This window comes from Mirounga angustirostris, unplaced genomic scaffold, assembly GCF_029215605.1.
Source record: "Mirounga angustirostris isolate CCGP_5_RB_7025 unplaced genomic scaffold, mMirAng1.0.hap1 SCAF_6, whole genome shotgun sequence".
Taxonomy (NCBI): Eukaryota; Metazoa; Chordata; class Mammalia; order Carnivora; family Phocidae; genus Mirounga; species Mirounga angustirostris.
Window position 1 is genome coordinate 59416152 of NW_026991714.1, and position 24266 is coordinate 59440417.

Sequence of the window (24266 nt, forward strand, 5' to 3'; positions counted from 1 at the left end):
CTTTTATAGATTTAGTCTTTTTGATGTTACCATTATTATTCTTTTGTATTTGTCATTTTTATATACCCTTCTAGGTTTATAACTTCTCATTTAAATGCCAACCAGGGATGCTTTGAGCAGTCACATTCATATGTTCTGTTTAGAGTTAAGTGAGTATAATATAATGTTAATTGTGTCAAGACTGTGGCAGGAATATAATTTATAAGTGTGATGATGATGCAATGGTTTAAAAACATCTATAGTAAAGCATGTGCACTATGATTATAGCTACATAAAACATTCAATATAGACAATAATATACCCAGTGCATGCTGTCATGTGTGGTACTGATTAGATATTATTTTTCTTATCTCCCCTACCCAAGAGCAATTCTATAGAGTTGTGCTATTGGGTTGTTTTTTTGTTTTGTTTTGTTTACAATTAAATTGTCAATGCAAACCAAAATTTGCAGACCACAATTTGGTCTACTCTCATGGATCTACCTTTTATCCAGACAGTCATCCAATAAAAAGTTCAAATGAGCTAAAGTAGGCATATAAATGGATCTTTCATCATTCCTCTAATACTAATTATGTGTTTATTGCTGGCTTATTACAAAAAGTACTTACAATGATTAATAAGAAAAGTAAGATATTATAAAATAAAAAAAAATTAGCTACCAGTGGAAAGAAAAAAAAAAGACAAAGAATAAAATAGAGCCCATGAATGAGGCTGATAAAAAACATGTATTCTGGAATTCCAAAACATGTGGCAGGTGGGCCATTTACTTAAGTTTTTTAATAGCCAAAACAATAAACAAATTTGGTTAACACAGTGGTCCATAAGATGAAAAAAGTACAAATAAACTCAAAATGCCATCTAACTAATTTTTTAGATTAAGCTATAAAATTCTAAGATTAGAAATGAAGTTATTTTCAGAACTCTCCCATAGAAAATATTGTGTGATGGGATGGATATTTTCAGCTGTGTTCTTTTAGTGGACATAGCTGTCTCTTTTTCTTAGTGGTCACACCCAAGCACAGTTCAGGTGAATTTATTCTTGAGACCAGTATGACCAGGTATAGGTAAAAGAGCCCTTGGGTGACCTGAGGTAGATTTTATCTATGCACTCTGTGGGCAAATAGAATATATGTAAAGAAATGGATGAGCTGCATACTTTTTGGAATTTTTTTTTAGTTATCTCCTTCAGTCAAACTTAAAAATATTATTTATGGATAGTTGACATACAATGTTATAAAGTTTCAAATGCACAGCATAGTGATTCAATAATTCTATACATTGGGACACCTGGTCTCAGTTGGTTAAGTGGCCAGCTCTTGATTTCGACTCAGGTCATGATTTCAGGGTCCTGGAATCGAGCCCCGCATCTGGCTCCACGCTCAGTGGAGAGTCTGCTTGAGGATTCTCTCTCTCTCTCCCCCTTTTCTTCTGTCCCTACCCCCACTGTTGATCTCAGTCTCTCTCTAAAATAAATAAATAAATCTTTAAAAAATTGAATACATTTTTCACCACAATAAATATAGTTACCATCTGTCACCGTAAAACATTATTACAATATTATTGACTATAATTCCCTATCCTGTACTTTTCATCTTCCTGACTTACCTGTTTTATAACTGGAAGTTAGTACCTCTTGAATCCCCTTCACCTATTTCTCCTATCCTTTCTGGCAACTACCAGTTCTCTGTATTTATGAGTCTGTATCTCTTGTTTGTTCTTTCTTTTAAAGATTTTATTTATTTATTTGAGAGAGTGAAAGTGAGAGAGATCACAGAGGGAGAGAGAGACACAGACTTGCCGTGGAGCAGGGAGCCCGACGCAGGGCTTGATCCCAGGACCCTGAGATCATGACCTGAGCTGAAGCTTAACCGACTGAGCCACCCAGGCACCCCTCTTATTTGTTTTTTCATTTGTTTTTCTTTTTAGATTCCACATAGAAGTGAAATCATATAGTATTTGTTTTTCTCTGTCTGATTTATTTCACTTAGTATAATACCCTTTATGGCTATCTATATCACAAATGATAAGATCCCATTCTTTTTCAGGGCCGAGTAATAATCCACTGTGTGTGTGTGAGTGTGTGTGTGTGTGTGTGTACCCCACACCTTCTTTATCCATTCATCTATTGATGGACACCAGCTGCTTCCGTATCTTTGCTATTGTAAATTATGCTGCAGTGAACATAGGGACAGAGGATGCAAATAGACGTTTTCCCAAGGAGACATATTGTTGGCCCACAGAAAGAAATGATTCTCAACATCATTAATCATCTGGTAAATGTAAATCAAAACCACAGTGAAATAATACCTCACACAGGTCCGAATGGCTAATATCAAAAAGACAAGAAATAACAAGTGTTGGTGAGGATGTGGAGAAAAGTTTAGCTTTGTATGCTGTGGTGGGAATGTAAATTGGTGCAACCGCTGCTGAAAACAGGGTGGAGTTTCCTCAAAAAATAAAAAAAAAGTATTACCATATGATCCAGAAATTCCACCATGGGTATTTACTTAAAAAAAAAACAGAAACAAAAACAAAAACAAAACACCTCAAACACTAATTTGAAAAGATATATTCACCCTCAGTCAAACTGATATTTGATGGCGGATTGTACTTCCTGGACTATGTGAGATAGGTTCTATATTTCACCACTCAAATATGAATCTATTAGCCTTGATAGATGCTGGAGCAGGGGCAGTGGTGAGAGTTTCTGAGGACGTGAGGAACCCCAAACTAAGATTTATTCTTATGTATGGACATCCCATCTGATGAGTTATAAGAACACCAATGGGAAGGACAATACTTCCTCTCAGAGGGTAGTTTAGATTCTGCTTTAACATACGGATTGATGGACAATGAAATTTTCTTGCATAAAGCACCATCAGAAAAATGTGAACATGAGACATTTTAAGGTGGTAACCATACCCTCACTTTGGCTTGAAAAATCTCAATGAAGCACTCTTAGAATGCCTACCTCTGAGCATTATATTTTCCAGTGGGTTCTCTAAAATAAACTATTTATGGGTTATAGCTCTGATTTATTTTGGGATCATTATGAAATATCTGCTATGAGTAACTATTGTTTCTTTTTTGAGATAGTGGGCTTATGGTCTATTTATGTCACTTTTAGTATGTGATTTTAAATCTTCTGATCTGCCTGTGGTAGAAAGCTTCTATTTGTTTTCTTTAACAGGAAGAAATGATCCAGTTCAGCAAAAGTCAAAACAGATTTCAAGAATTTAAAGGAGTAGAGTAGTGTCATGGGAACATAACCCTGTTTTAACCCAGATAATAAAATTATGATTTGATTTGTCAAATCAAATTTTTATTGCTCTTGACCCTTGTAGTTCCTTAATACTCATGGTGTGTCTGCTATGTGTACAGAACAATATTCTGGGGAAAATGGGGGATATAGGATATGTTAGCTGGAACAAGGGGCTTATAACCCTATTTGGGAAAATAACAAATATCTTTCTGAAATGTTAGAAAGAAATACAACAGAAAAAAAGACATTCATGGATAGTTGAGGAATGACCACAGGGCAATCATCAGTTAAATTGAAAATTTAGGAACAATCAGTGCAAATGCCAACAAAACTCTGGAGACCAAAATTTGTTGAACTAGCTTCCCATCATAAAGTAAAGATTTAGCGTTGGTTCTGTATCTTGATGTGTACATCTGATGATGATTTTGAATTCCTCTGAAAAGGATTTTTTAAATACAAGAAATGTTCTAATCAAACATAGATTTTAAAAAATCAAAACAAGTAGCACTCATGGTGTGTTATTTTTGAATCACAGCATGTCATTTTTATAGCTCTTTCCACATAGTATTTGCTCCTGCTTCATGCAAGCCCTATAAAAAAGACTGGAGCAGGCGTTTTTCCTGATTTACTGATGAGAACATCAAGACCTCATAAAGTTAAGAGATTTATCTCTGGTGCAGCACTGATAATATCCTAGGAGTTTTATCAACTATATTTTTCTTTATATTGTAGAATTGCTGATAGGGTTAGGTAGAACAGATGACTTAATAGCTTTGTTTTCTGTATGATATCTACAAAGTACCTTTTCAGTACCTTGTTGAGTAAATGAAGGAAAATGAAATTACCAGCTATGGCCACTGCTTATATTGACAAGCTGTCTCTTTTATTTCTTTTGTATCTGGTTATTCTGTTAATTCAGTAGACAGTTAAGTAGCTTTATGTAGTCATCATCACATTGTCAAGTGCTATGGGAGATTTATAGGACCTGTGGACATAACTTCACGTGATAAAGGAGTTTTCAGTCAATCTGGGGAAAGATCAGATGCACTCAGGAAAATGTTAAGCCACCAACCTGGAAGGCATACCATTACTTCTCAAAATGAGGGGTGGCAGGGTGCTGTATCAGTGTTCTGATGCAGGAGTGATCCAGGTGAGGTGGGACTTCAGTGAGACTTTTACTGAGAGATTAGATTCCATGAATGGGGAGAAGTAGGGAGGCATTGAGTGGAGTGAAGCTTGATTTAGGGAACATGGAGAAATGAATTTTGGGGGGGGAGGAAGTCATATAGAAAAATTTAAATGATAGGTTGAAGAGTTGGTGTCTGTAGGTGTTAGAAAGCCGTGAAAGAAATTTGTGTTTTGCTTAATTTCTCCATGCTACGAAGGAGCAATTTTGAGATTACCATCGCAGCATTGTGATGTATTACAATCCTGGGGTGTGGCTAAAAAACTAGAGGACTGACCAAAATTTATTGTTGTTGTGTTTTATATGAGGTTTATAAAGTGCTTTTAGCATACTTTGTATTTTGGTGAATTGTGAAATCCTAAATGAAACTGCTCATCCCCTTGACTATTGCTGCCTTTTTTTATATGGCGCCAAATTTGAGGCTGAGTGGGTCTGTCATTAGGATGATGAAGCTCTCTAGGCAAGAGCTCCTTTGTCAGGGAAGGTACAGCTTGCCACCCGGGTAGGTGCTTGACTACACTTTCCATGGAAGGTTCATGTGCTGTCGACACGAAAGAGGCAGGATTCTGTGCCTAATGGTTGCCACAGGCAAGGAGACATTGTCAAGCAGTGGCTAGATGGTGCACTGTCAGGCCATCAAGCCTTGACATCATCCCTCGCCCAAGTCTTGCTCTGTTCTTGTAGGATATCCTCTGATATTTTTGCCAATCCTCATAAATTGAATTACTTTAGTTTCACTAATGAGAGCTTATTTCTAACATCATTTTAATTAAACAAACTACTAATTTCACCAATGAAGAGCTATTTCTGACAGTGTGCTAAATAGCAAAACCTTTGGTGTTGATCAAGATATGAATAGTTGAAAGAGATATGGATGGCTGAACTGCTTGGCCAGGTCTGAAATGTGGCCCTTTCTTATGTGATTACTAGCCAATCCCAGGAATCTGAATTCTCAATTAGGGCCAATGTCCTAAATCTACAGATACATTGTATCTTACTGTCTATGCTGAATGCTGGTTTGTGAATTTCTTAGATTGATTTATTAAACACATTATGGAAATAGCAATGCCTGTCCTCAGTTAACCCTGTTTACAGTCTCAACATGGTGATTATGATATATATATATAGGGAGAGATATATATAATATATATGATATATATAAAAATATATATGATATATATATATATATTTTGTTTTGTTTTTAATTTGCTCTTAACCTCTACCATACTGTTACTCTCTTTGCTTTACTTTATATTGATCAAAAGCTATAGGGAAATAGACCTATAAGTAAGGAAAGTGTCACAAAGAGACCTAGGGCATGCATATATTATGTGCATGCATCCTAAAATGGTTAAACATGTTATTCTGAAATCCTAATGAGCAGTTTTCCAAGGTGTTTATAAGCCTCGAAGTGGCCTCCTTTGTAAGAGTTCCACTCTGCTTCCTGGCACTAAGTCTAGTTTTGAGCCTTCTTCTCATTCTGTCCAGATTCTGTTGGTCTGCAGCTGGGAAGCACTTTCTTTGCCAGAGGATCCCTGTCCAATTCTCTTATTCTTGGCAGGTCCATTTACTTTTTCATGGTTTCAGTCTTAAACAGTTCCCAGCCTGGACCCAAGATAAGTTGGTTTCCTAGGCATTTTGTTGTTGAAGGCAAGGACGCTAGTATTGTCCTGTGGGGCCCAAGTACAGCCTGTCCTTTGCCTTTGCTACAAGTGTTTAAACTGATGTTAAATGGACATGATATTCAAATGTCTTAAAGATGCTAGTTCAGGGAGTTCTCTGATTGAACGTCTGGATTTTCTGATCTTATAATTCCTTGCAGACCCACATGGCATCTCTACCACTAAGAAAGACTTAGATTTTGCTTTAGAAAAGAAGTTAAGGGCGCCTGGGTGGCTCAGTTGGTTAAGCGACTGCCTTCGGCTCAGGTCATGATCCTGGAGTCCCAGGATCGAGTCCCGCATCGGGCTCCCTGCTCGGCAGGGAGTCTGCTTCTCCCTCTGACCCTCCTCCCTCTCATGCTCTCTGTCTCTCATTCTCTCTCTCTCAAATAAATAAATAAAATCTTTAAAAAAAAAAAAAAAGAAAAAGTTAAGACAAGTATGGTCATGAAGATGAAATGACTGTGTGAAAGAATGTTTATATTATGAGTCTACATTAGATAGTATGCAATGCTATTTTAATGTTTTATATATATATATATACACACACACATATATGGGTATATATATATGTATATATATATGATAGAAATGATGTAATGTAATAATCAAAAAAACTTCATTTTTTTATAATTGAATTAAAATAGCTTTACATTTATTTATTTATTTATTTATTTATTTATTTATTTTTCATTTTTAAATATAGCAAGATCAACTTTATACCTGGGCTGCAGTCAGCCAACCCACTCACTCACTGGATTACACAGAAGGGCAGTTTCCCAGGCGAGTCCCGTCTGTTTGGCCCCCATCGAAACCTCCTGATGAAGAACACAGGCCGAAGGATGCTGAAACAGGTGGGACCCCAGGAACAGTGCATGTTCTTCTGAAAGTGCGTAACATGAAGTACCTATACAGTGCTTACGGGGTAGTGAGTCTGCATTTCTCTTCCAAGTATTTCTTTGATTATGATCTGCAGCTATCTCAAGTAAAATCACTGGGAGTCTTGTTAAATTGTAAATTCTTATGCCCCACCTTCAGAATTTTAGGGAAGGGGACACTGGAATTATTCAGTTATTATTGTGTATACAAAAGTTTGTGAACTACCACTTCAGGAGGCCAACTGTAGCCACCACCTGAGATGATATGAGCCAGATATCCTGTGTGGACTGAGAACTCCAAAGGGAAATTTCTGTCTATTACCTTCAAAGGTGGTGTCCACGTCACTTCTCCACTCTGGCTCTCTTCCCTTACTGCTTTCCTTGTGCTTTTCTTGATCCTTTCTTTACCTTCAGAGATAATGGGGACATAGAGATAAAAGGTTCATTAAATCTAAATTTTAAGTAATCTTTTCAAAACTGTACAGTGTTCAGATGTATTTATTCTTCTTTAAAATTTTTCTTTTTGGTTGTTTTTCTCTTTGCATCTTCTGTTGTCTTATTTTGTGTTATTGGCTGGGAAGATAGCATGAGATTAATATCAGCTTTCTATGGAGCCTGAAAGTGGGAGAACACTTTGTGTTTGTCTTAGGAATTAAGAATCGTATTTGTGTAATAATGTTTTATGAAATTTGGTTGTTTAATTCCTTTTTAAAAAAAATTTCCAATTTGGTATAATAAATTCCTGACTTCTTCTCTGTGGACTGATTCATAAGTGGAGAGTACATTGAAGAGCATTATTACTATTCAGAAATCTATCCCTCACCAAATTTTCCTAAATAGTAGCATGAGTGTTAGAATTAAGAATTTTGATTTTGGGGGGCACCTGGGTGGCTCAGTTGGTTAAGCATCTGACTCTTGATTTTGGCTCAGGTCATGATCTCAGGGTCATGAGATTGAGCCCCGCATTGGGCTCCACGCTCAGCAGGGAGTCTGCTTGAGATTCTTTCTCTCTCTCCCTCAGATCCTGCCCCCACTCTCTCTCTCTCAAATAAATAAATAAATCTAAAAAAAAAAGAATTTTGATTTTTTTCCTCATTGGTTTATAGAGAGAAAGTCATTAATCTGGATTTGTAATAAAAGAGTACAACATAAGAACATGGAGCTTTGTAACCTTGGGCAAAGTTCTTAATCCCTGTACTCAGTTTCCTAACCTGTAAAATGTCGATAAGAATAGCATCTCCTGAATAGGGCTGTTTTGAGAATTATATGAGTTAATGCATGTTAAAGCATAGAGTTAGCATTCAGAATACAATGTCAGGCTTAGTATAAGTGTTTGCTTTTGTTATCATTATTACCATTATTTGATATCTTTATTTGTTACTTCCTCATGAGTTCCCTTTAAAGCCAACAATGACCCACAGTGTTAAGGATTTTATTCTAGGCCTCTTTCCAAAGTGAATGTAGTGTTTATAATCCTGTTTTTATCCCAATCTCTGAAGGGATGCATTTACCTTTCTTCTTTCTACAGAAGCCCAGAATGGGGGCACATACCCAACCGTGTGTGTCCCCTTTTTAATGTCTGATGCCTTTGAAACACTGCTTAGTGTTCACTAGGTGGACTATATTCCCTGAAATGAACAACCCATGAAAGAGAGGAGTAAGAAACATTGTTCCATGTAGGGCTCTGAGTTTCTTGTAACACAGTACAGTTGATCAAGGGCCAAGGTGTAGAGTTCCTTAGTGCATGTATCTTCAGAAATGAAGGGGTTCTAACATGATAATACCTGAAAATAAAGCAATCACATAAAAGCATACTTAGTTTTAAAAAGGAAAACACACAACTAAAAGTATTGCTCCTGTTAAGTACACTATGTTATTCATGTTAAAAATCACTTTAACTTCTTGGGTAGGAAATAGCCAGGTGTAGATATAATAGAATTGATCAGTTTCATTGAGTGCTCTCTTAACAGTTGTCCATGTCTTGTGTTTTACATCATGATTAGTGTGGTATTTTCATTTTTTTCTTCCCTAGTATGTTTTCCCCACTTTTTTGAAATACTTATATTTTCCTTTAAAATTTTAAGGCACCTTAAAAAAGTTTCAAAATATTTTATATTATTGATTTTGTATACCAGAGGAGGACTAGATAGAAAGCTAGTGATAATCTAAATTTTAGTTTGGTAAAAGATGATCGTTGGAATGGATACCAGGAACTTTGTAACTTAGTTTTCTCTTTGTTATTTGGTGTAGCCTGCAAAATGCCAGTCAAGTAATTTTTAATATAGTAACTTGTATCCTTTTAAAGTATGCATTCTTGAAGAGGATGATGGAGGTAAGTAGAAAATAATTTTGTGTAGTGACTTGTTTTTCTCCAGTTGATCTGTTATAAACCTCAACAGCCATATAGCATTCTTTTGTCCAAATGATCTAATGGCATTTTCTAAACTTATCCTGCTGTGACTCTGTGGACCATTCTCTTTCTGAGAGCCATACCACCCTCTTCCTTCTAGTCAGTCAGTCAGTTTTAAGAGTGAGAATGTCAGTAATATAGCAAAAACCTTGCATAGAATCTACAGCTTTCAAATATATAGATTTGGTGCAAACTTTGATAACATAATTATTAATAGTAATAAACTCTTTGCAGTACACTTAATGATTGGTTGCTCTACCTTGTTGTGTAGTGACATCATGGTTATAAAGCCAGTATTTGCAACACGTGGCTCCTTTCAATTTTAGTTTAAAGTAAAAGAGTTCAATGACTTTTTTTTCTTTTGAAGAAGAAGGATTTTTAGTTACATCTTAGAAAACTGAAAACTTGGTTTTGTTTTTGTTTTTCTGTCTTGTGGCTCATTTTCATTGTTGATTACTAATTCACATGTCCAGCTAATTCAGATTTCTCATGCATCTGACTTACATGTTTTTGTAATCCCTTCTGTAAGAGAGGCTCTTCTCCACCTTTCATATAATGGTGAAAGAACCAACCCTCCTTTGTATGGATTGGAAGTGCAGAGGTCAAGGTGAATAAAGCCTTGGTGCCTCTCCCCACCCTCTGTGGTGGTTCTTTTTTCTGGAGTCCCATGGCATTTTATTCATATCTGTATCATTCATATTACCTATGCATTATAATTTTTCTGTTTATACATATCTGTATTCCTTGGAGACTCCCAACATTTCAAGACCTTTGGGCACATAGTATATGTTTAAATATTTAAGCCAGTAAATTAAGATCTTTTGTTGAAAAAGATCTAAATAAATATCTCCTTAGCACATTCATGCAGGCGTTTGAGAGAGAGTTTTGTGTTTGTGCTGAAACAGCCCATGGACCATTTTACCAGGCTCAATACCAAATTTCAAAAGTTATTCACTGATTCAAGAAATCAAAGAGATAATTAACTTTAGTTTTCAAATTTATGGAGAATAGGGGCAGGATGTCTAGATGTGTATAAGGAATTGATCATTCTTATTGTGTCTTTGAAACATTAAGCCCCTTATCTTTCTCTGAAAATGTAAATGGCCAAGAGGAGTGATATTTAGGAAGGCAATTTGGGGACAGAAAATCCTGGAGGAAACTATGTGGAAGGAGAGGTGGTAGAAACACGGCAGAGACTTTTTATATAGAAATCCTAAAAGTTGTGGTTACATGCTGGCTGAAAGCAGTGTAACCCACCTTTGCTCCAGAAAAGGTTTGAGCAGCATATAAATATCTAAGGTATACAGAAGGATTACAAAGGAAAATAAATCAAACTGAAAGGAATTTAGGATGGAAGAATAAAATGAAGCCAGGGGTAAGGTAGCACACAAATGTATTGCAGAAGCACTTGGAATTTTCAAAGGTAGTTGGAAATTTTTCCTCAGGTTTAAAGCAAAGAGGGAAATGGGGACAATTCTATAATCATCCCCTGTGTCCATGAGGTTAAAAGCAAGTGTTTCAGAGAAGCCCTTTTCTGGCCTTCTATATAAAAAAATAAGTGTTTCTGATGGTTCCTAATAAGATTCTGTGTGATGCAATGCAAACAGTATCATCAACTCATTTCCAGATGTAGCTGAATGCTTTAACAAATATTCAGTTGGGGTAATGAAGAAATTCTATAAGGAACCCAGGAAGAGTTTGATAGTGTTCTATTTCTCAGCTTCCCACGTGGTCAAGGGATAAAATGTGCTAGAAAAGACTGAAAGATTGACCATGTCTCCTATAGATGATAATAATAATAATATAATAATAATAATAATAAATTCTTCTTCTTCTTTTTTGTAATTTTGGCTTTCATTTCTCTCTCATATATGCAAGCTAAAGCTTGTGTGTCCATATCCTTTGTTAGCAATGAGGGGCATATCCATACTGTGAGATAATCAAATAAGCAGATCATAGGGTTGGGACCTTTTAGGAAAATTACATGTTTAACTCTATCTTCATTTATGGAAGGACATGGTATACCAGAATTAAAAACATCTCCCATAAGTCATACTATTTAAATAAAGTTTAATAAGTTCTCTCTCAATTAAATTGACTAGACTTGAATCAAATTGATGTATATATCATTAGAGAAACTGTATTTTAATAATTTTATGTAAGTGCCTTTTTACTTACAGTGTAAAACTGGAGACTGCTCAATTCATTTTTAAAAGGCATGCTTTATATGCTTTAAAAGGGTGATTTAATTTATTTTCCATTCTTAGCAGGGAGGCATATCCTACTTATTTCCTTTCTCCCTATAAATGTAAAACTCATCCAAGTATGTTTTGTTTTACAAGTCATAGGCTTATTTTGTGATGATAAAGAAGAGTTCATCTCTGAAACATGTTTGGAATTGTGGGGAGCCCAGAATTTTAGATTATCAATTATTTAGGACACTTAAAGTTTTGTCAGGAATGTTCTTTCTCCTACTTTGCTTCACAGTGATGTTTGTTTTGTTTTGGTTTTAAAAACAGTCTAGTTTCTGAATTCTTAAAAAGGGAGAGAGAAGGAGTTGGCAGTTTTAAATGTACCTTTGAGAGAGCTCTCACTGGTTTACTCTTTAAAAACAACCATCCTGGTCGATGAATATGTAATGGGAACTGTCAGTTCTAGAGCTGAGTGGAAGGCAATTCCAGAAAGCCCCTAGATGCTGGAAGATGAGAGTGTTGGTAACAAGTGTCATGGGAGTTTGTACCTGAGGTGATCATTCTAAGAATGTTAGAACTAAGTGGATTTCTCAAATTCACTTGCCCAGTGACCCTAGCCTTGAGCAGATACTCAGAAACCAGCTTACTTAACATTTGCTGCAAACATGCCATTTTCTCTCTAATCACACCACTCTGTGCCATATCTCATGCTTCTCTTTATTCTCTCCCTCCTATCCCTTCTTTGGGTTTTTTTTTTTTCTTATTTACCTTCTCCTTAATTTTTATTTTTCTTTTCTCTTAGTTTTCTTCATTTTACCTTTTGTTTTTGCAGTACAGTTACTCTGTACATCTTTTTCATCTTAAAATCTTGACACTCTAGAACTCCTATGCTTCAGTTTATGATTTTGAAGAGAGCATTTTGCCATAAATTTCTCTTAGATGTTTTCTCTTACACTGATTCAAAGAAATAAGTATAGTGGAAGAGGGGGGTGGGGGAATTAATTCATTTCAGGCACCATTTATAATTCAACAGAGGGAAACTAAAAGTTTGGGAGGAGGGGGATTCCAAAAAGTGACTGAGTGTCTTTCTAGTTCATTGTTCTGGTAAACTGTATGCATTCTTCTTTGTAGAGAATATCTTCATTTATTGAAGGACATGGTATACTAGAATTAAAGACATCTCCCATAAATCATACTATTTAAATAAAGTTTAATAAGTTCTCTTATTAAAGAGAACACAGATTGCTTTTTAGGGTAGGTCACCAGGCCTAGGGCTATAGGGGAAATGCTAAGAAACACTGTGTGTATTTCTAATGCAAAGAACTGTTGGTGTTCCCCCAGGAGATCCTTTGGATTCTCCCTGTGCTGTTTAAATAGAAAGAAGAGGAAGAAAAGTGTTCTCCATCAATACAAAGCCCCAGGACCTTATCTAGAGTCTATTGTGTTTGGGGATTTGGAGGTAACTAAAACCAAAAGTGTTCCAGGGTTTGGATTTGCTAATATTAACTGCTGGTTGGCTTTGACGTTAGGATCCTTATTCAAAAGTGGCTAACTCTGCTGTTAAGGTCAGAGTAGAGATTTGTCGGTATAAGAAAGAAGAATCCCTTTTCGGAATGAGATCTTGCCATTTGCAACGATGTGGATGGAACTGGAGGGTATTATGTTGAGTGAAATAAGTCAAAAAGAGAAAGACATATATCATATGATCTCACTGATATGAGGAATTCTTAATCGCAGGAAACAAACTGAGTGTTGTTGGAGTGGGGGGTGGGGTGGGAGGGATGGGGTGACTGGGTGATAGACACTGGGGAGGGTATGTGCTCTGGTAAGCGCTGTGAATTGTGCAAGACTGTTGAATCTCAGATCTGTACCTCTGAAACAAATAATGCAATATATGTTAAGAAAAAAAAAAAGAAGAAGAAGAAGGTAGCGGGAGGGGAAGAATGAAGGGGGGGAAATCGGAGGGGTAGACGAACCATGAGAGATGATGGACTCTGAAAAACAAACTGAGGGTTCTAGAGGGGAGGGGGGTGGGAGGATGGGTTAGCCTGGTGGTGGGTATTGAGGAGGGCACATTCTGCATGGAGCACTGGGTGTTGTGCACAAACAATGAATCATGGAACACTTCATCTAAAACTAATGATGTAATGTATGGGGATTAACATAAGAATAAAAAAAAAAGAAAAAAAATGTAGAGAGAAGAATCCCTTTTCGATTACCTCAACGAAGTCGAATACTTGTCTGGGAAAATGCTTGTGTTTTAAGGCCACTTGTTAATATTCTATTGCCACAGTGACATCTGTTGGTAAGTGACTACTTCATGCTCTTCTCAAGGATTTTTGTTTTGAGACATACACCTTAAGCCGAGCTGCAGGAAGTAGCTAAAGACAAAGGGATATCTTTGCCCCTTATAAAATCCTTACTCCTCTTTTCCCTTTCCCAGGATACCCCCTTTCATGGTTTGATTATTCTTTTGATCACTCCTTCTATTCACTCCTACAATGACTCAGCAAATATTTTAAGCACCTACTGTGTGCCAGACACTATTCTAGATGCTGGGGATATAAGGGGGAAAAGGGACAAAAATCCCTGCCTTATGTTCTAGTAGAGTAAAAGAATTAAAATTAGGAGGCAAACAAGTGAATTATGTAGTATATTATGTGATGTTCCCTGTTACAAAGAAAGTAAGAGACAGGGAATGAGGAGTGCTAGCAGTGGGTGGGATTGCCACTTTATTAAAAAGAGTGCCGAAGTCTGGAACAAAGCCCTAGGGAAGGGGCAAGGCAGGGGGGGATATGCAGAGACCCTGTGGAGGGAACATGGCAGCATGTTAAAGGGTAGCAAGAAGGCCAGTGTGGACACAGCCCAGTGAGCAGGTGGGGAAAGGCAGAGGTGGTCAGAGAGGTCAGGGACTGTGGACAGATGAAAGAAGGTCATTGGGCCTGTGCAGAGACTGTGCTTTAATCTCAGTGAAATGGAAACTTTCAATGTAGTTTAACATATAAAATATAAATGATGGGCACCTTTTATTTTTCTATAGCATTGTCACATGTATCAACTAAAACGCTGCTAAAATAGGAATTAAATTATCCTCAAGAGTGACTGTTATTTCTTGTCAAGTGTCTGGTTTTCATGCCAGTTGGGGGTGGGGAGTGGTATGACAGGAGACAAGCTCTAGTCTTCAGCTTCCCACCAATTGCTTAGATTATGTGCCTCTGATTTCTCACCTGTAAAATGTGAACAGTAGACATGAGGAGTTGTTCTCAGACAGAACAGTTGTTTTCAGTTCTCCGTGGAGCACTGGGGATTTCTGAAGGCCCTTTTGTTTTTATTTTCTGTTTTTAAACTTTCATGCAAGCTTCACTTAGAAGAAATTTGTCCCTTAGCTTAAAAAATAATCCTGGAATTGGGTATCCCTTAGGTTTTCCAGCAGGAATTTGCAGTCTCATAGACTCTTAAGTGACAAAGGGAGGAACGAAATCCCTTTAGAACCCCTTATTACTAATGCCTCTTGGTGGTAGTGGAATTAGAAGGTAATTTGTCAATAGTCAGATAAGACAATTGAATTCTGTCTTTCAAGGTTGGTGAGTTGGCTTCTTTCATTGTGCAGACTTTAGCTAAGTGAAAAATAAAATAAGTGAATGTTTCAATAGGTACTTCCTGGCACAAAAAAGAAGCTGGCAATTGCGAACAATAATGATTGATGTGTCAAGAAGGACATGAGGCTATTCAATTTTAAAAATAATGACGTGAGTGTTCGTCATTATATGTGTTATATATACTGAAAAGTAGTCATGTCTTTTAATACAGAAGTATAATTGGAAGATAAATGGGATGTTTTTGGTACTTCTGGTTAAAGATATGTTTTAGTTAGTTTTGTTTTCTGGGTGAGGAAATGGGAGAAATTTTCTTCTTTAAGATACTGACTATCTTCTTCTTTTCCAAACCAGAATCTCAGTCTGCTGTTCTGGAAACTCCAAAAAAATGTTCAGATGCTGTTCAGCGGGTAAGAAGAGCTTATTAGGATGTCGAATCCTACTCTCTTTCTTTCTTACTTTCTCTCTTACTTGTCTTAAAATTGTGACAGACTCTGATTTATTTTTTCATCTGCCAGCTAGCTTAGGTCGCCCTTATTTCTCCAAGCCTTTAGGGGAATCCAGTCATGTGGAAGGGGATGTTTTCTTCCATTTAGGCTTTGCAAAGAAAATCAACCTTGAAGTGGAACTGAGTACAAGCTTTTTAGAGGGTGCATCATTCTGGGCACCTGGGTGGCTCAGTTGGTTAAGCGACTGCTTTCGGCTCAGGTCATGATCCTGGAGTCCCTGGATCGAGTCCCGCATCGGGATCCCTGCTCAGCAGGGAGCCTGCTTCTGCCTCTGACCCTCCCCCCTCTCATGTGCTCTCTCTCTCTCATTCTCTCTGTCTCAAATAAATAAATAAGATCTTTAAAAAAAAAAAAAAAAAAGAGGGTGCATCATTCTATATCTGGCCAAAGAGTTGGGCCTGACAGCAGCTGGTTCCAGCAGGAAATGGCGGCCATTCCAGATGTCACGTGGAGATGTGCCTGGCTGAACTACCAGTCCATGGATACGAGTTTAAAAAAAAAATGCCACAGCTTTTCTAAAATAAAATCATATTCTTAAGTTGCTTTGGTGGATGAAACACTAGTGTCTGTTTAATTTCCACAGAAACCTTTATATGGTTACTAAAAAAGCCAAATTTTATGTGTTTTTTCTTATGTCAAAATACTAGTAAAGAAAAAAAGACTGCAAGAAAGGAAAAACTTATATGGAGTAGTAATTGTGGATAGCAGTTGTTCTTTTGGATACAAAACCACTTTTTAAAAATGTATTTATACTTTTTCCCAACAAATCTTTAGAACATCGCTTAGTATTAGAAACTGTCAGTAAGAAGAGTCTGTCCTCCAGTGTGGTCTAGTAGAAGAAAAGACTCTCATCAGGTTCTAGGCCCAGCTCGGTTTCTGGTTAGTATGTAACAACATACTAAGCTATCTGGGACATAGTATTTTTCTCTGTAAAATTAAAGAATTTGATGGTTTTTTGAGAACTTTCCCAAGTTAAAAAATGGCTTCCCCTTTAAAAAGCAGCAGTCCTGCAGTGTACATGAAAAGTTGTGCTCCCCCTGGAGGAGACATGAGGGTATAACATTGGTCAAGAACTTTATTTTAAAACTTACTCATACTTAAGAAAAATACAGCTATAAAGTTATTACAATATTACTGACACCTACACTATACTTTTCATCCCTATGACTTATTTATTTTATTACTGGAAGTTTGTACCTCTTAATCCCCTTCACCTATCTTACCTATCTGAAACTAAGATGTCAACTATACTTCAATTAAAAAAATTAATAATTGGGGTGTCTGGGTGGCTCAGTTGGTTAAGCATCTGACTCTTGATTTCAGCTCAGGTCATGATCTCAGAGTCCTGAAATTAAGGTGGGGCTTGGAGCCTGCTTAAGACTCTCTCTCTCTCCCTCTGTGCCGTCCCACCCTGTGTGCGCTCTCTCTCTCAATTAAAATAATAATAATAATTAAAAAATGTAGATAGATTGGCCATTATTTTAACATTAAGGACACTCTTAAGGGTAGTGTCATAAAACATGTTCTCCTAGTTTTTTGTCAGAGCAGAGACCTACATGAGGCCAGGGCACTTGGAGATGGGGAGATGGTTGGTGTTCTCAGCTGATGGTTATTTAATTAACTGTGTAATGATTAGCCAGCAGTATTGAGATGAAGAAAGATAAAAAGAGGAAAAGTGAAATAAATTCAGAAATAATTAAGAAAAACAGTGCCCTCAAAATATCCTCTCATTTTTTTACAGGCTTTTTTTTTTTTTGAGGCATGATTAAGTTGTGATCTGAGATAATATATTAGATTTTTCTAAATTCTTATTTCCAGGGCATATGTTACTGAATTTTTGTTATATATGATAATGCCAAAGAAAGCCTCAACAAAACATAATCTGTACTATCAAAAATGATAAACATGTGCAACATTGCTCTATATATTAAGACTCAAGATATCCATGTGTGTACAATTACAGTGATTTTTCTATTTCTCTTGAACTGTGAACCATGGTAAAATATATTATAATAAGCAGAAAACCTGATGCACTGGGTGATTTACAAATGCTTGATGTTACAGCTTTGGAAACTCAAGGGTGAATTAGATTGGTTTAAATTTCACATCTTCTTTCCTTGTTGCCAGTGAACTCTCTAGAAGACAGAAAATACAATTAATTGAGAGGAAACAATATTTGGAAGCAATTGAGGTTAAGTCCTCAACAATGACATCGCTTACTTTCTTTGTCATAAGTTTACTTACGGATTGGTTCTTTTCTTAGATATGCCTATGTTTCATAAGTGCTTAAAGTAACTGGCCATCAAAGGGATACAGGAAACTAGAATTAATTACCAATCTACTGTGCACGTACTCTTTTACTGTATTATCTTATGCAATTCTTACAATAGTCCTTTAAAGTAACTATTATAATTCATATTTAACTGATACAGAAAAAGATGTTTATAGTAGTTCACTTGCTTACAGTCACAAAATTAAGGAAGGGTTAGGAGCCAGGATTTGAATATAGGTCTCTTTGATTTTATACCTCATATTCGCTACACTATGATAAAATATACTTTTACGTGAGGAATTGCCCTATGGCTATTGCCAAAATCATTAGATTGGTGGATGAGAAGTTTCTTTTCAAAGTTATTCTATTGTATTTAAACTCTATCATTTGTAAGGGTCAGATGTCAAGATATGTTTCAGAGAGACTCATTAGTTTACCTGTACATTTTTAAGTTTTAGTATAACTTTGGTATGCTAAACTGTGCCAATTTTGCTAACTTCAGTGTTTCACTGCTCTTTAAAAAGGAAAAAAAAAAACCTTACAATTTTCATGTAAAGCACCTTGCTTTTTTCTTCTTAGTCACTAGATGGCAGTTCTGTATCTCTATAAATTACCGCTACGGAAGGAAATGCGAGGTTTTAAGCCAGATTCTTCTGTATGAATGATGAACAGAAGAGGGTTTCTTGTCCATCGCAGGCTGCCTGCATTATTCTGTGGGGGTAATGCGAGATCTCTAGGACTGCTTAGTCAGAGGCATGGAGCAGGGTTGGAAAGCGCCCTCTAAGTTTTTCTTCAGATGCGAGTTCAGGCACCTGTTCTCTCAATCTGAGCATACTGGAATTTATTGAATGAGTTTTGACTTTTACTCTCTCCCTGTAGTTAATAATTCCGAGAGCTCCATATCCCTAGAAAGAAACCCATGACTCATAAGGCCTTTTCTCAACTAAAAGGAGGTAAAGGCTGTGGTGTTGCCAGAGAATCTGATGCTTAAAGCAAATACAGCTGACATTCAAGCAAAAAGAAAGAGCTATGGCTTTCTCCCTGAGGGCTTTTATTGATGGCCCTATGGAATTAGAAGGTTTTCAGATAAAACTACATTATTTAGGACCTCATTTATTGACTATTTATTTTCAAGTGATTCACTCTGAAAATCTGCTACGTCGAAAGGATTATTTCAAAGAACTGTAATAGGACTCTCTTTCAATTCTATTTTATATTTTTTGGTATTTGAGATACTGAACTGTAAACCTTTCATATTCTGCAATATATAATTATCTCTAAAAATGTTTGTTCCTATGTTAAAGATTAATATACAATAGCAAAACGGTTACTGCCAAATTTTTAAGTTATTTTTTGCTTTTGAAATTATAGTTGACCCTTGAACTACACGGGTTTGAACTGTGCAGGTTCATTTATATGTGGATTTTGTTCCCAAAAATACAGTACTATAAATGTATTTTCTCTTCCTTATGATTTTCCTAATAATGTTTTCTTTTTTCTAGCTTAGTTTATGGTAAGAATGCAGTATATAACGCATATGACATACAAAATATGTGTTAATCAGCTGTTTATGTTATGGCTAAGGCTTCCAGTCTATAGGTAGTTAAGTTTAGGGGGAGTCAAAAGTAATACATGGATTTTTGACTTTGTGGGTGGTTGGTGCTTCTAACTCTCATGCTGGTCAAGAGTAAACTGTACATATAAAATTGTATTTTGAAGCATTTTCCTAAAACTCCTCGCACCTTTCTAATGCAAATGGACTAGATGAAAGGTACATAGAATAAAATTTGATCTTTTAAAAATTCAAGCTTTGGGTAAGAATTGATAATATCAGGCAAACGAAAGTAGTCTCTCTACACATTATGGTTTTTATTAATTGTGAATAGCCACATCTATTACAAAGTCCTGGATAATAAAAAGAAATTAAACAGTATCAGGACTCTTACCCCATATGTTGGATTATTTATATGTAAATAAATTCTCAAAGGTCAGCAAAATGCTTATGACTTGAGATGACTGGCAAAATCTTATCTTAGTCCAATTTTAACCTCCTTTGAATACAAACTCTTCTCTTAGGATCCTGCTCTGATCAGCTCCTGGGTCCCCTTGATGCCTAATTTGATTGCAAACTTATTTGAGGAATTAAATATTCTTTCCCATTGGTTCTCCTTAAAGTGTCTGTTATAGTGCTCTTCATACAATAACCACTCAGGACAATTTATTATTAGTTTCAGAAACATCTTTATTTGGGGACAAATCAAGGAAACAGATGTGAGTAATTGCGAGGTAGCCTAGTTGATGGTGCTTGAGGGATTACTCACATGTGTCTTGCCATCGAAAAGTTTAGAGAATAAAAGAAGTATTGGTCAGATCAAAAGAAAGGTGTGGGGTGACTATAATTCTAAAAGGTAATGATGAAGACTTACAAAAACAAGAAGCCACTTGAATTTTCTTGGAACATATCACACACATCAAAGGGTTGGAAAAACATTGTTTAATGTAAGTTCCTTCTAAACTCTATGGCAAAAAGCAGTATGAATTTCCATGGTTATTAAAAACCTACAAAATGATGATTTACAAGACAAGTAAACAACTAGAATATAAACCAGGGTAAGAAAAATAGGGGTTAAAGGAGAGAGGGAGAGAGATGGCTGAGGGAAGAAAACATGAGTCAGTCTAGTCATCCTTGAAGTTTACCTCAGACTGATCATTCTTAGGTGTTTCACAAACACTTCGACCCAATGAGTCTAGGGAGGGGCAGAGTGAGAGGTGGTTGGGAAGGGTAGAGACGCAGGACACCCTGGTGCAGGCACTGACATTGAAAATGGGTAGCATTTGGGCAAGGTATTTACCAGAATATGTTAAGGGGAAGAAAGGATTTTTCTGGAAAATATATTTTCATTTTGTGGAAGCCCCCAACTAGCTCAGAGAAAAATTTAGACATTTTAACTCCAGAAATAAAGAGAAAAGAGAAACTGTTCTGTTAATTTTAAGAATGAAAAGCAGTTAGCATCTGGAAAACAGTTAAAATTTGAGATGAGAATGTGAGGAAAGAATTAGATATTACACTTTGTTTTCACTTTTCTCTAGGGCAGTAAGGCTGGGAGGTGAAATGAAGTTGTATCTTTGTTCTGTTGAGTGTCAGATGGTATAAAAGTCATTTGTGCCAGACAACACTGTTGATGTCCTAGAGAGAATGACAAATTGTCCAAGCAGCTGATCTGAAAGAATAGCTGAGCCGATAAAAGTTCTTAACTTATAATGGTTGCTTATCCTTTATTGGACATCTGTTGAAGTACTATGTACAAGGTATTTGTGGTAGGTATTGAAGGAAATACAAATGGCTGTAAGGTCCCAGGCTCTTCTGTATACAGGAAATGATTTGTAAGATGTAATGTGATTCTGCTGAGGTGTTTAATATAATGTATTGCAGAACTTAAAAAAAAGGAGTATTGTTGAGAAATTGTAATTAAGGACAACTTCTTAGGAAGGGTGCAACTAGTGATCATTTTTGGACAGTTGGAGGGAAGGAGAGTGAGAATTTCAGATGAGAAAAGAGAATAAAGGCATAAGAGTGAAAGTGAATGTGGCATTTTGGCAGGGGGTTTGGGGGAGGACATGATAGGCACAGTAGTCCAGGTGACCAGTTGATGTTAAGAGGTGGCTCAGTTTACTCCTCCAGCAACCCAGCTTTGCTTTCCACCTCCTGGGCCTCTGCCAGTGGCCCAGTCTTATCTGGAGTGCTGGGATAGACCCCAACAGGGCTCTGTACTTCCTCTCTTAATCCCCTCTAATCTTTCCTCCACAATGCCTTGAGTGATCTTTCTAAAATCCAAATTTACTTATGTCTGATATCTGCTAAGACTCATTTAATGACTGTTCCTAGTATTTGAGAAAAAATTCAGACTCCTGAGTTTGACATACAGGCTTTTCCTTGCCATCCTCCATCTTTAGCCTTACCACCAACTGTTTCCTATGTTTGGTTTGTTCCAGTCTTAAAAAAATGCCCTAGTTTTCTGAAAAATAACCTAATATTAGGATCCTTCATATCTGTCTTTTTATATGTTTCTTTGGTACTCCTACCCCCCCCCCCCTTTAAAATCTAGTTAATTCCTGTTTCTGAATCTAAACTCATGTTAAACTTTACTTCCACTTAGACACTTTCCCTGAGACTTCAATCTGGAGAGTCTTTTTGGCATCCCTACTCTGGGACCCCCTATACTTATCTTGCTTTTCTGTAATGGTTGAATTATGCATGTCTCATAGACAGTTGAGCTCCTTAAAACCAAGACTGTCCTTATTTTCTTTGTCCCTCCTGTATCTAACATAGCACCTGACATTTTATAGGAGCTCGGAAAATGTTTGATGAATGGCTAATTAGTAGGAGACCACAATGACTAGAGCAGAGGGTGCTTTTTGGGGAGTGATAGAAAATTTGCCTCTATTCATACATGGTGATTGAGGATATGGACTTTGGACCAGTTTCCCTGGGCATAAATACCACTTATTCTTTTAACTGGCAAATCTGAGCACAGTATTTTACTTTCTGTGCCTTAGTTTCCTCATCTATAAAGTTTTATCATAAGGGGCTTTGTGAGATTTAAATGCATTAATTTAAGTGCGTTCATTTAAAAGCATTAATTTATGTGCTCCTGGAACATAATAGGCCCTCAAAATGTTAGCTGTTATTATTATTGTTGTTATATCTGGTTTTGAAAGTTGCTTTCATAATTTAGTTGATCCTCATTATTCATAGATTCTGTATTTGCAGAATACATATCCACAATGTTTGTAGCCCTAAAATCAATACTCATAGGGCTTTCATGTTCATTTGTAGACATGCACAAAACAGGGAGCAATTTGAGTTGCCCTACATGCACTTTCCCAGCTGAGGTGGAACAAGGTGACACTGCCTTTTTGTTTCAGCTCATACTATAAACAAATATCCTTTTTGCAATCCGTTTAGTGCCATATTTTTTTTTTTGCCTCTTTGTGCTTTTTGTTGGTCTCACTGCTTAAAATGGCCCCCTGGGTATAGTACTGCAGGGCTGTCTAGTGTTCCCATGCGCGGGAAGTGTGACTTGCCTCACCGAGACAATGCATGTATTAGATGTGCTTCATTCAGACAAGAGTTATAATGCTATTGTGTGAGTACAATGGCAATAAATCCATAATATATATTACATGAGATGACTATAAACAGAAATGTAGAGAAAACAAGGTTATGTAGCGATCAGTTGATGAAAATGTGGCCAAAGGCTTGTAGGAACCTAACTCTGTGTTTTCCTTAGGATCCATGGTTGAATGTTCACTAATTCATTATTCACTTTATAGAGTATAACAACTGTGAATAATGATAATTGACTGTATCTATGTAATCCTCACAGTATCCCTTTGCAGTAGGGCAGGGTACGTAGTAGGATATCTACTTTTTACAAGCTATGAAAGACCTTATGAACCAAGTAGAGAATTTAAAATGTCTTATGCTTAGCATATGAACATAAGAGCCGTAAGTTTTTGAGCAAGAAAGCACACGAGTTGACATACAATTACCTGGTACAATTACCTGGCAAGAGAATGTAGAATTAATAGGAGGAGAGTAAGTAGAGCCAGGAAGGAGGACCAGTTATTAAACTCTTCATGTATCCCCACTATCAGGTAAGGAGGATCTGGACTAAGGTGCTATTCTGATAAAAGGGAAGGCAGCAGCCAAAGGTTGAAACAGTAGTTAGCCAAAGGTAACCATATCTAGCGTATACATTGACTGTAGTTCTCAAAGTGTGGTCCTTGGGCCAGCAGCATTAGCATTACTTGGCAACTGGTCAGAAATGAAAATTCCCAGTCCCTGCTCCAGACCTACTGAATTGGAAACTCTGAGGGTAAGAACTAGCAATTTGTGTTTTAACAAGTCCTCTGTGTGATTCTGGTACACATTATGAGCCCAATGGATTAGAAAAAGTGATTGAAGGATATTACTACGCCTAGACGAACTGCAAGACAGGGAGTTAGTATTTCTTTGGAAATCAGTGCATTTTAAATTTAAGGAAAATATAGTGTAATGAAAAAGCAATGATAGCTAAGCAGTCACAATATGGAAGTGAAGTATTGATGGGAGAGGAAAACTTGGAAATAATCGTATAGAGATCAAGACTAAAGACGTAAAAATTGATGTTATCTCCCAGCATATATAAAGAGGATAGTGGGCTAAGGACAAAGTCTTCGGAGTTACTGTAGATTTGGTACACTACACCCCAAAAAAATCCAAAGGAGGGAACAGAGAAAAAGAAATGGGAAGGAGAG

General features: G+C 36.6%; 1 protein-coding gene across 2 annotated transcripts in view; it reads left to right on the forward strand.

The window, feature by feature from the left end:
- FMN2 (formin 2) overlaps positions 1-24266 on the forward strand; it is a 375766-nt gene that overhangs the window by 72679 nt on the left and 278821 nt on the right. For both annotated transcript variants that reach the window (XM_064594391.1, XM_064594390.1), the window contains exons 3-4: positions 6816-6963; positions 15540-15595. In XM_064594391.1, coding sequence (XP_064450461.1) covers positions 6816-6963; positions 15540-15595 — 204 coding nt within the window. The remainder of the gene's footprint in view (positions 1-6815; positions 6964-15539; positions 15596-24266) is intronic.